The 13,652-nt window shown below is 38.5% G+C and overlaps 1 protein-coding gene and 1 pseudogene across 1 annotated transcript; one reads left to right on the top strand and one right to left on the bottom strand.

The window, feature by feature from the left end:
* Positions 1 to 1,999: 1,999 nt before the first annotated feature.
* LOC144578156 (homeobox protein NANOG-like) lies at positions 2,000 to 13,579 on the bottom strand (annotated as a pseudogene).
* On the top strand, positions 3,152 to 4,231 carry OR10V1 (olfactory receptor family 10 subfamily V member 1). Its single transcript, XM_002755399.4, has one exon. It carries the CDS (start codon positions 3,271 to 3,273, stop codon positions 4,198 to 4,200), a length of 930 nt encoding a protein of 309 aa, XP_002755445.4. The 5' UTR covers positions 3,152 to 3,270; the 3' UTR covers positions 4,201 to 4,231.
* Positions 13,580 to 13,652: the final 73 nt, after the last annotated feature.

Raw genomic sequence — 13,652 nt, 5'->3', positions numbered from 1 at the left:
ATGCCTATAATCCCAGCACTTTGGGAGGCTAAAGCGGTTGGATCACTTGAGGTCAGGAGTTCGAGACCAACCTGGCCAACATGGTGAAACCCCATCTCTACTAAAAATACAAAAATTAGATGGGTGTGGTGGCAGACACCTGTAATCCCAGCTACTCAGGAGGCTGAGGCAGGAGAACCGCTCAAGCCTTGGAGGTGGAGGTTGCAGTGAGCAGAGATCGTGCCTCTGCACTCCAGCCTGGGTGACAGAGTGAGACTCCATCTCAGAAAAAAAAAAAAAGGAAAAGAAATTAAGAGATTGGCTAGACAAAATACTATAATGAATATTTTAGGGCTTGAATTTCTTATACAGCATTCTGGATTTCACAGTATTTCTCCAGATTTGATTTTCCCTTCTCTTTTCTAAACCTCATCATACAATAAAGCCAATGCAGACCCTGTACTGCATTGAAACACGAGTGCTTTGAGGAGATGAGGTTGATTTATGCCCAGAAGGTAGGATGGACTTCATGAGTCTAAGGAGATTGAAAAGAACAAAAACAGATGGCACCTATGGAACTTTTTATTTGTAGTGTCCTAATGAATTGAGTAATTAATTTTGTTTTGACGGTATAGGCGTGGTTCAGCCCCTAGAACTGGTTTTGGGACTAGACTGTCCTGGTTTTGGGACTGTCCTGGTTTTGGGACTAGACTCTAAGCCACCAGAAGACAGTCACTTAAAACTGCAGGCACGTATGAAAACTCTTAGGACATCACACAGGACTTCAGGTCATGGGTCACAGAAGATTCTACCTTCTCTTTGTCCCCATTCCCTTTCTTGTGAAGAAATGAATCAAACCACTTTCCCTCCATCTCCACTCAAAACATCACAGTTTTTAGCCAGACATTTTCCCTCTGTTCCTTAGAAAAGAAAGAAAGGAAGTTCTTTCTGCTTCATTGCCAGGGGCAGCATTTACTAGATAGCCATAGTAATCATGTATTGTAATTATGATTATAAATAATTACATCTCTCAAGTCTGGAAATACTATAATCCAACATTCAGCCCTAGATCTTAGATGCTTTTTTTCCAGTAGACCAACTAGAGTTCTGAATTGCAATCAATTAATAGCAAAGCTACTTAGGAGATATAAAGTATAGAGGGAGAAAGTAGGGTATAAACCAAGGTTAAGCAAACGAGCACTATAATCAAACAGACTGTTCAAACCCTGGCTCTCCCACTCTCTAGCTATGTGAATGCAGAAAATTTTTAAATTTCTTTAAGCCTATGTATCTTCATCTGTTAAAAAGGGATGATGAAGCCGGGCGCGGTGGCTCAAGCCTGTAATCCCAGCACTTTGGGAGGCCAAGGCGGGTGGATCACGAGGTCAAGAGATCGAGACCATCCTGGTCAAAATGGTGAAACCCCATCTCTACTAAAGATACAAAAAATTAGCTGGGCATGATAGCGCGTACCTGTAATCCCAGCTACTCGGGAGGCTGAGGCAGGAGAATTGCCTGAACCCAAGAGGCAGAGGTTACAGTGAGCCGAGATCGTGCCATTGCACTTCAGCCTGGGTAACAAGAGCGAAACTCCGTCTCAAAAAAAAAAAGGTGGGGGGAGATGACAGTACACACCTACTAACATGGTTTTATAGATTAAGTGGAAAAATGCATAATAAAACACTTTCAGCATGTCTTGCAATTAGCATGAAATAAATGATAATTTGTCATAAGACAGAGGTTCAGCCCCCATCCTTGGGGAGCATAAAATGTAATTGGGGACAGGACATTCAGATACAGTAAAGATAGTTTATTAGCACTAAACTCATAATACTGAGCAACATAAAACTTCAGAGAAAGGAAAGAGAGTGACCTAGGGAGATTTCATAAAAGAACAACATATCCTAGAATTTGAAAATTGCGGCGGGGCGGAGGGGGTAGGATTTGGATTAAGCAAAAGAGAGGAGACAGTATTTCTAGTTGGAAAGAACATGAAAGTCTATGAAGCAGGAAGGAGAATCTGAAAGGAGGCCAATGAGTAGACCATGTGGTCTATAACAGGGATATTTAAGCTCCTAGCAGGATTAGTCTAAAAAAGCCAGCTCCAGGAGGGACTGGAATATAGGCAGAAGACTGTGAAGGTCAACATTTAAGCAATAGGAAGGCACTGCAGATTCCTAAGCATATGAGCAACATGACAATAGAGAGCAGGATGGGTTGCAGGGGAAGGAGAAGGGGGAGGAGAAGGGAGATGGGAGAATCGATAGCTATCACAAGAATCCACGTGGAAGATAACAATGGAGAGAGCTGACTAAGGAAATGGGAAAGGACCAAAGCAACAGATATGGGAGACCCTTTGAAAGATTAACTATCAGTATGTATGGACAAATCAGATAAAGAAAAAACGTAAATCAATAAAATCTCTAGGTTTTGAGATATATTACAGAGTTTATGATGCAATTTCATAATGTGCCAGCAACATAATTTTCTTTAAATTACAGCATACATCTGCCAATACAATCCTAAAATTTTTAATTTTTAGTCTCATACAGTTAATCGATACCCCATTTTATAATACTTTCTAAATTTGAACTTTAAATTTGCCTTATTCATTAATTTGTTTAGCAAATGCTTCTTGGAAACCCTATATAGTAGGCACTGTGCTAGGCACTGATCAGGCCAGGTGCAGTGGCTCACACCTGTAATCGCAGCACTTTGGGAGGCAGAGGCTGGCAGATCACTTGAGGTCAGGAGTTTGAGACCAGCCTGACCAATGTAGTGAAACCCCAACTCTACTAAAAATGCAAAAATTAGCTGGGCATGGTGGCCAGCACCTGTAATTATGATTGTATGTATTCAGGTCTCTCAAGTCCAGAAATACTATAATCCAAAATTTTAGCTATTTGGGAGGCTGAGTCATGAGAATCTCTTGAACCTGGGAGGCAGAGGTTGCTGTGAGCCAAGATCGTGCAACTGCACTCCAGCCTGGGTGATAGAGTGAGACTCCACCTCAAAAAATAAAATAAAATAAAATAGATCATCAAAGTTTCTGCCACTGAGGATTTTTTCAGTCTTTGGTACTTGGGAGGTGGGAGAGGAAAGATGAGGAGGTGGCAAATGTGTAAATTATAATGTTATATAATATGCTATAAAATGAAAATATGCACATCATCCCTGAGGTTTCTCAGCAAGTGCCTGAACACTGAATGGAGAAGTTGGGAAAGCATCATATGAAACAAGAGATGGCTTGAGATTCATGTCATCTTTCCTCTTAGGTCCAATACTCTACCCATGGAAGGACTAAATAAAATGGCAAACGTGCAGTTTTTCTTTCGTCCATTCTCACCTGACCCTGAGGTCCAGATGCTGATTTTTGTGGCCTTCCTGATGATGTATCTGACCAGCCTCAGTGGAAATGCTACAATTGCAGTCATTGTTCAGATGAATCATTCCCTCCATACCCCTATGTACTTTTTCCTGGCTAACCTGGCAGTTCTAGAAATCTTCTATACATCTTCCATTGCCCCACTGGCCTTGGCAAATCTTCTTTCAATGGGCAAAACTCCTATTTCTATCACAGGATGTGGCACCCAAATGTTCTTCTTTGTCTTCATGGGCGGGGCTGATTGTGTCCTGCTGGCAGTCATGGCTTATGACCGGTTTATAGCTATCTGTCACCCGCTGCGATACAGCCTCATCATGAGCTGGTCCTTGTGTGTGGAACTGCTGGTAGGCTCCCTGGTGCTGGGGTTCCTGCTGTCACTGCCACTCACCGTTTTAATCTTCCATCTGCCATTCTGCCACAATGATGAGATCTACCACTTCTACTGTGACATGCCTGCAGTCATGCACCTAGCTTGTGCAGACACACGTGTTCACAAGACTGCTCTGTATATCATCAGCTTCATCATCCTCAGCGTCCCCCTCTCATTGATCTCCACCTCCTATGTCTTCATTGTGGTAGCCATTTTACGGAACCGGTCAGCAGAAGGGTGCCAGCGAGCCTTCTCTACCTGCTCTTCTCACATCTTAGTGGTCCTCCTGCAGTACGGCTGCACCAGCTTTATATACTTGTCCCCTAGTTCCAGCTATTCTCCTGAGACGGGCCGGTTGATATCTGTGGTCTACACATTTATCACTCCCATTTTAAACCCCTTGATATATAGTATGAAGAACAAGGAACTGAAAGACGCCCTAAGAAAAGCACTGAGAAAGTTCTAGGTAGGATGATCCTATGATTTACTTAAATTGGGACACTTTTAAGAGTGAAATGGGATGCTACTAATAATTTTGCTGAAAGGACATACATAAGCCAAGAATGTCCTCAGCAAACTGAGATATGTGGTCCATTGTTTTGGGAACTCCAGAGGAAATGAGTGCTACTGTCTTGTTGAAAATAAAGCTATATCACATAGTGCAACATGCTGTCCTGGGCATGGATGAAGAGAGAAGAATCAACATTTACTGGAATGCTACTATATGCTAGGTATTTTAGGTATCTCACTTCACCCATAGTAAGTATTGTCTTCACTGCACAGAAAAGAAAACTAAACTCTTTCTGCTGTAGGCCTGAGTGGTTGCTGTTGAAATGGGCAAATTCATGAAACCTGGGAAAGTGGTGCTGGTCCTGGCCTAACGCTACTCCTAACACAAAGCCATCATTGTGACGAACATTGTTGATGGCACCTCAGGTTGTCCCTGTGGCCTGGTGGCTAGAATTGGCCACTTTCCCTGCAAAGTGACAACTGCCATGGGCAAGAAGAAGATTGCCAAGAGGTCAAAGATCAAGTCAAGTCTTTGTGAAAGTTTATAACTACAATCACCTAATGCCCACAAGGTACTCTGTAGTTATCCCTTTGGACAAAACTGTCATCAATAGGGATGTCTTCAGAGACTCTGCTCTTAAATGCAAGGTCCAAGGGGAGGCCAAATTCGAAGAGGTACAAGACGGGCAACAGGCCAAGCGTGGCGGCTCACGCCTGTAATCCCAACACTTCCAGAGGCCAAGGCAGGCAGATCACCCGAGTTCAAGAGTTTGAGACCAGCCTGGCCAACATGGTGAAACCCCAACTCTACTAAAAATACAAAAATTAGCTGGGCATGGTAGCAGGTGCCTGTAATCCCAACTACTCAGGAGGCTGAGGCAGGAGAATCACTTGAACCCAGGAGGCAGAGGTTGCACTGGGCTGAGACTGCGCCACTGCACTCCAGCCTGGGCTACAAGAGCAAAACTGTGTCTTAAAAGAAAAAATTTAAAAAAAGAAAACTAAAGCAGCTAACAAAAAACATATAGATGTTTATCACTATAAAATTCCCTTCTACTACTGCTTTTGCTGCATCCCGTAAGTTTTGGTACATTCTGTTTTCATACTGTCTCAAGATACTTTTTGCTAAGTTGTATTTTCATTTTCACTGGTCTCAATATATTATTTAATTCCCTTTTCATTTCCCATTTGACCCAGTATTTGTTCAAGAGTATGTTATTTAGTTTCCACATATTTGTGAATTTTCACATTTTATTGCTGTTACTGATTTCTAGTTTGATTCCATTGTTGTCACAAAAGATACGTAGTGTAATTCATTATCTTCTTAAATACGTAAGGCTTATTTGGGGACCTAACATATAATCTATCCTGCAAGGGGTTCAATGTGTGCTTGAGAAGAATGTGTGTTATATCTGTTTTTTTAAGTTTTTTTTGTCTTTTAACTTTTATTTAGAATTAAGAGAGATTTACCATCATCATTATAGAGGTAAAATATACTGTTTTTTCCCAATATTTACCTTTACCAGTGAGTTTCATCCTTTTATTTCAACTTGAAAAATTCCCAATAGCATTTCTTGTAAGGCAGATATGGTGATAAACTCCCTCAGCTTTTGATCATCTGAGGATGTCTTTGTTTCTGTTTCATTTTTGACAGGCATGTTTGCCATATATGGTATAGTAGTTGGTTGGTTTTTTTTCTTTCACATTATATATGTCATCCCATACTCTTTTGTCCTGCAAGGTTTTTGCTAAAAAATCGGCTGATAGTCTTATGGAATTCCTTGTACATAACAAGTCACTATTCTCTCAGTGCTTTCAAGATTCTCGTCATTTTTAACTGTTGGAAATTTGATTATAATATATCTCAATGTAAGTCTTTTTTGATTCATTGTATTTGTTGTCCACTGGCTTCCTGGATCTGAATGTCTGTTTCATTCCCCAGCTTGGGAAATGTTTAGCCATTATTACTTTGAATAAGCTTACTATTCCTTTCTGTCTCACCTGTCCTTCAGGAACTTCCATAATGCATATACTGAATTGCTTGATGATGTCCCATCAGTCCCTTAAGCTATCATCACTCTTTTTAATTCTTTTTACTTATCTGACTGGATGATTTCCAACTCTCTGTATTTTAGTTTGGTAATCTTTACTTGCACATAACCTAGTCTTCTATGGAAATCCTCTATTAAAATTTTCAGTTCAGTCATTATGGTCTTCAGTTCTATGGCTTCCCTTAGGTTTGTTGTTGTTGTTGTTGTATGTCCTATCACTTTGTTGAAGTCTTACTTTGTTCATGCATAGCTCTCCTATATCATCTTTTTGACCATTATTTTGAATTATCCTTTATTTCATATATATCTTATACATATCCTATATACCATCACATATCCTTTATTTCCGGAGACTTGTTTTGGTCTTTCATTTGGACGGTATGTCCCTGTTTCTTCATTTTCCTTGATTCTTTGTGTTGGTTTCTGCACATTAAATAAAACAACCATCTCTCCCAGTCTTAAAAGCCTGGGAAAGTCACAACATTATGTGTGCAGTCAAGACTTCTCTAGGGAGAAATTGTAAGCTGGGTGTTTTTGCCTGCTCACTCTGCATTGAGCCAGAAAGATTAGCTGCTGGAAGTACTCATACACTCTTTTAAAACCACCTCTTTTTCTCGGCTATAAAGGATACATAAATGCTAAACCCCATTAGCTCCCAGAATTAGGTGATATAAGGGCCAGTTTTTTGGGTGGGAGCTGTAAAAGTTGTGCTCAATGTGTGGAAGAACTCCTTCCAGGGATGAGGTGGATACTTGATTTTAATGCTGTAGTGAGCCAGGGAAAGAAGACTCAGAAAGTGCTTTTAGCCTGGGAAACATGGTGAAACCCCATCTTCACACAAAAAAATACAAAAATTAGCCAGGTGTAGTGGTGTGTACCTGTAGTCCCAGCTACTCAGGATGTGGAGGCTGAGGTGGGAGGATTTCTTGAGCCCACTAGGTCGAGGCTGCAGTGAACCAAGATTGTGCCACTGTACTCCATTCTAGGCAACAAAGAGAGACCCTGAGAAAGAAAAGAGGAAGGAAGAGAAGGAAGGGAAGGGAGGAAAAGAATTGAGATGTTATATGTCCTCCAGACCCTTTACTTCTCAGAGAGAATCTGGGAGTTTAGGATTCACTTGTAATTGCAAGGTATTGTGCCCAGGGTGAGGTTTGTGGCACAAGTGAATTTCAACTTTTCCCATACATTTTGATATTTTAGTTTTTTCGTGTGTAGGAGACTTTCAACTACTTTTTTTGTTTCTCTCAAAAGAAACTAATCTTGGTATAGCTGTTTGCTCTAATGTGTTTGTGGAAAAAGCCAAAGTCAGAAGCCCCTTATTCCACCAGCTCATTGACATTATACTTATGGGTTTTGATTTTCAATAACATAACAATGACATAGAGCAAAGAAATAACATGATGATTAATTAATATTTTAATATAGGATGAATTAAAATATGGAGAGACTTTATGATTGTATTTAGAGGATCTACAATATAAATAGACATTATGCTGGATGCATTAAGTAAACAATAGCACTTTGTCCACCCAAAAGAGCTTAACTCATGTAGGAGCAATTTGAGTACATCTGATATATGAGCATGGTACAAATTTGTGTGGAATACACAATAGATTAAAACAGAATATCCTCTATAATATTCTAGATCTTTTGTTTTTGTTTTTGTATTTTTAGATAGTCTCACTCTGTCCCCCTGGCTGGAGTGCCACGGCTCAATCTCGGCTCACTGCAAACTCCACTTCCTGGGTTCAAGCCATTCTTGTGCCTCAGAGTCCCAAGTAACTGGGATTACAGGCATGTGCCACCACACCCAACTAATTTTTTATTTTTAGTAGAGATGGGGTTTCATCATGTTGGCCAGGCTGGTCTCAAACTCCTAGCCTCAAGTAATCCACCCGCCTAGGCCTCCCAAAGTGCTGAGATTATAGGCATGAGCCACCATGCCCAGCCTCTAGGCTATTCTATAGTGAATGATGTACTAAAATTCTCAATTTCTATGAGATCAGTTTTTTAGAGTCCACATATGAGGAAGATGATGTGCTATTTGTCTTTCTATGCCTGGCTTATTTCCATTAACATAATGTCCCCCAGGTTCATACGTGTTGTCACAAATAAGTAGATTTTGTTCTTTTTATGGTGGACTAATATTCCATTTTGTAGATATACCATATACTCTTTATCCATTCATCCACTGATGGATACTTAGGTTGATTCCACATCTTGGCTTTTGTGAGTAGTGCTGTAATAATCACAGGAGTACAGATGTCTCCTCAACATACTAATTTCATTTCCTTTAGAAATATACCCAGTAGTGAAACTGCTGGATCATATGATAGTTCTATTTTTAATTTTTTGAGGAACCTCTGTTCTGTTTTCCATAATGGCTATAATAATTTATATTCCAACTATGAGTTTGTAAAGCTTCCTTTTTATCTACATCTTCATCTTTTTTTTAATAATAGCCATTCTAAGGAGTGAGGTAATAACTCATTGTAATTCTGATTTGCATTTAACTGATGACTAGTGAGGTTGAGCATTTTTTTTCATATATCTGTTGGCCATTTTTATGTCTCCTTTGGAGAAATGTCTATGCAGGTCTTTTGCCCATTTTTGGGTTGTTTTTTTGCTGTTGAGTTATTTAAGTTCCTTATATATTTTGGATATTAACCCTTTATCAGATGCATACTTTGCAAATATATTCTCCCATTCTGTAAGTTGTGTCTTCACTCTTGATCATTTCCTTTGCTATTTAGAAGCTTTTGTCATTTGCTGTGATCCCATTTGTCTATTTTTGCTTTTGTTGCCTGTGCTTTTGAGGTTTTCTTAAAAAAAAAAAAAATTCTTGTCCAGACCAAGGTCATGAAGCTTTTCCCATAAGCCTTCTTCTAATAACTTTATATTACCAGGACTAACATGGAACTCTTTAATCCATCTTGAGTTGACTTTTTATATGGTGAGAGATAAGGGTCAAATTTCATTCTTCTACATGTACATATTAAGTTTTCCCAGCACCGTTTATTGAAGAGACTATCCTTTGCCCAAGGTGTGTTCTTGGCACCTTTGTTGAAAATCAGTTGGCTGCAAATCTGTGGATTTATTTCTGGGCCTCATTCTGTTCCATTGGTCTATGTGTCTGTTTATGTCAGTACCGTGCTGTTTTGGTTACTATAGTTTTGTGGTATATTTTGAAGTCAGGCAGTATGACGCCTTCAAAACTTTGTCCTTTCTTCGCAGGGTTGATTTGGCTATTTGGAGCCTTTTGTGGTTCCATAAAAATTTTAGAATTTTTTTTTCTATTTCCATTAAGAATGTCATTGGTATTTTGATAGGAGTTGCACTGAATTGGTAGATTGCTTTAGGTAGTAGAGACATGTTAACAATATTAATTCATCTAGTCTATAAAAATAAATGGAATGTCTTTCCATTTATTTGTGTCTTCTTCAATTTCTTTCATCAGTGTTTTATAGTTTTCATTGTAGAGATGTTTCACCTCTTTAAATTTATTCCTAAACATTTTATTTTGTGTAGCTATTATTATTAGAATTGTTTTCTAGATTTCTATTTCAGATAGTTTTCCATTATCATACAGAAATAATACTAATTTTTATGTTTATTTTGTACCCCACAACTTTACTGAACTTATCAGTTCTAATATTTTTTTTAGTGGAGTCTTTAGGTTTTTGTGTATATAAGATCATGTCATTTGCAAACATGTAAAATCTAACTTCTTTATTCCCACTTTGGATGACTTTTATTTCCTTCTCTTGCCAAACTGTTCTGGCTTAAACTTCCAGTACTATGTTGAATAGAAATAATGAAAGTGGGCATCCTTGTCTTGTTCCAAAGCTTAAAGGAATAGCTTTCAACTTTCCCCCATTCAGTATGATGTTAGCTGTGGGTTTGTCAAATACGGTCTTTATTGTGTTGAGCTATATGCTTTCTGTACCTAATTTGTTGAGAGTTTTTATCAGTAAGAGACGTTGGATTCTGTCAAATCTTTTCAGCATCTGTTGAATTGGCCATATGGATTTTATTGTTCATTTTGTTACATTTATTGATTTGTATATATTGAACCATCCTTGCTATCCTGGGATGTATCCCATTTGATCATAATGAATTTTTTTAATACCAATTTGTACTTTTATTTCTTATTCTTGAGGTTAGATTCTAAACCCTAAACATATCCAAAGTAGCATTAGATCTACTTATCTATAGCCAGAGACAGCTTCTATCATGTTGTCCTTAGCAGCCAAGGTTATCAAAACGTCTTTTCTCCAGGAAGATTCAATAAGGAAAAAAAAAAGAAACCTCTCTGACTAGGCTCCAACCATATCCCATCCTCCATAAAATTGACTGTATAGGCATAATGGAAACCAGAACATGTGATTTCCAAACAAGAAAAATCCTAAGAGGGAGGGGAGGAGGGGAGAGGAAGGATTCGGCCAGTGCCCAGAGTGAAATTGAGTAATATCAATTTCACTCATCTTCACACATCTTCAGGTTACATGTTTGTGGAGTAGTTTAGGAACAAATCCATGGTTTGTGGATTACTAATATACCTAGTGGTCTGCTGTATTACATTATGGTTTTCCCCAGCAGTTTCCAAAGCAGCCTGCAAGTCACTGGCAGAATTTGGCTGGAATTGCAAGCAGGACTGCAGAGATTCCTCTCCACAGTAATAGAAGGGATTGTTCCAGGCCTGATTGTTTCAGGACTGGGTGCACCAGGTCTGAGTGTTCAGGAGTGGTTGCTCCAGGGCTGGATATTCCGGGTCTGGTTGCTCCAGGGTGAATTGCTCCAGGTCTGGTTGCTCCACATTGGAAGGTTCCCAGTTGTGTTCACCAGGCACCCCTGGTGGTAGAAAGAGTAGAGGCGAGGGTAGGCAGGTGCTGAGGCCTTCTGAGTCACACCATTGCTATTCTTTGGTCAGTTGTTTTGATGCCACCTCTTAGATTTCGTTCTCTGGAACCAGGTCTGCACCTCCTTGTAGCTAAGGTTCAGGATGTTGGAAAGTTCTTGCATCTGCTGAAGGCTGAGGTATTTCTGTCTCTGAAATCAATCAATGAGTACACACAGGTAAACGAGAACACAGTTCTGGTCTTCTATTTCTTGACTGCGAACTTGTCTTCCTTTTCTTGTGGCACTATTCTGTGCAGCAGGGGGCTGTTTGCCTTTGGGACTGGTGGAAAAATCAGGGCTGTCCCAAATAAGCAGATCCATGAGGAAGGAAAAGGAGAGACAGTAGTCTCTGTGTGAGGCATCTCAGCAGATGACATTTGCAAGAATCCACAATGAATTATTTTTAATGTGCTGGTGAATTTGTTTACCAGTATTTTGTTGAGGATTTTTTGTATCTATTTTGATCAGGGTATTGGCCTGTAGTTTTTTGTTGTGTCCTCATCTGGTTTTGTAATCAGGGTAATGTTGACTTCATAGAATGAATTTGAAAGAATTCCTTCCCCTTCAATTTTTTGAAATGGTTTCAGAAGAATTTTACTAATTCTTCTTTAAATGCTGGTTGAATTCAGCAGTAAGGCCATCAGGTCTTGGACTTTTTCTGATAGGAGACTTTCTATGACTGATTCAGTCTCCTTATTCCATACTATTCTACTCAGATTTTCTATTTTTTAATAATTCAGTCTTGGTAAACTGTATGTGCCGAGGAATGTATCCATTTTTTCTAGGTTATCTAATTTATTAGCATATAATTGTTGCTAATATTCTCTTATAATTCTTTGTATTCTCTGATATCAGGTGTAATTTCTCCTTTTTCACTTCTGATTTTATTTGAATCTTCTCTCTTTTTCTTAGTCTAGCTAAAGGTTTGTCAATTTTGTTCATCTTTTCAAAAAACATCTTTTGTATTCCTTAGTCTCTATTTCATCATTTCTGCTCTGATGTTTACTATATCCTTCCTTCTATTCATTTTTTTTCCTTCTACTCATTTTGTGTTTAGTTAGTTCTTTTCTAGTTCCTTGAGGTGCAACATTAGGATTATGCATGTAGTTGTGAGATATATATATATATATATATATTCGGCCACTTTATGTGTTTTCATTGGATAATCTAATTCCTTTTACATTCAGGTAATTATTGATAGGTAAGGACTTACTACTGCCATTTTGTTAATCATTTTCTAGTTTGTGTTGCATACTTTTTCTTTCTTCCTCTCTTACTGTCTTCCCTTCCCATTAAGTGTTTTTCCCTGGCAGTCTGTTTTGATTCCTTTTAATTTTTAGTGAATCAATTATAGGTTTTTGTTTTATGCTTACCATAAAGTTTACAAAAAACATATTTATTAAACAGATAACTTTGATTACTGTCACAATTTACATAATTTTATATTGCATATCCCTTAAAAAGTATTGTAGTTATTATTCTTATTATTGTTTTGAGACAAGGTCTCACTCTGTTGCCCAGACCATAGAGCAGTGGCATAATCTTGGCCCACTGCAACCTCTGCCTCTCAAGCTCAAGCGATCCTGCCACCTCTCCCTCCTGAGTAGCTGGGACTACAGGCATGTGCCACTATGCCCAGCTAATTTTTATATTTATTATCTTTAATACTTTATTCCCCTTAATACTAAGGATGTTAAGTAGTCCCTCTACCATTATATTATTGGAACATTCTGAATTTTATTATATACTTACTTTTACCGGTGAGCTTTGTACTTTTAGATGTTTTCATGTTACTCATTGGCATCCTTTTATTTCAGCTTGAATTCCCTTTAACATTGTTTGTAAGGTAGGCCTAGTGGTGATGAACTTCCTCAACTTTGCTTGTTTGGGTATTTTCTTTCATTTCTGAAGGACAGCTTTGCCAGAATACACTATTGTTGGTTGACAGGGGTTTTTCCTCCTTTAGGACTTTGAATATATCATCCTACTGTCTCCTGACCTACAAGGTTTCTGCTAAGAAGTCTTCTGCTAAGTGTATTGAAAAAGTCTCTTTTGTGTTATTTGTTATTTTCTCTTGCTGCTTTCAGCATCCTCTCTTTGACATTTACCTTTGACAATTTGATTATAATATGTCTTAGGGTGGTCTTATTTGAATTAAATTTGATTGGTGGCCTATGACTTTCTTGTACCTGGATATTTGTATCTTTCTCCAGGTTTGGAAAGTCTTCTGCTATTATTTCTTTAAATAAGTTTTCTACTCCTTTGTCTTTCTCTACTTCGTCTTGAACTCCAATGACCCATACATTTGCTCTTTTGATGTTATCCTATGAATCCCATAAGCTTTTTTCATTCCTTTTATTATTATTATTATTTTGTTTCTCCTCTAACAGTATATTTTCAAATAACCTACCTTCAAGTTCACAGATTCTTTCCTCTGCTTGATTAATTCTGCTACTGA

This window comes from Callithrix jacchus, chromosome 10 (assembly GCF_049354715.1).
Source record: "Callithrix jacchus isolate 240 chromosome 10, calJac240_pri, whole genome shotgun sequence".
NCBI lineage: Eukaryota > Metazoa > Chordata > Mammalia > Primates > Cebidae > Callithrix > Callithrix jacchus.
The sequence above is the reverse complement of the archived record's forward strand: the minus strand, read 5'-3'. Positions and strand labels throughout refer to the sequence as shown.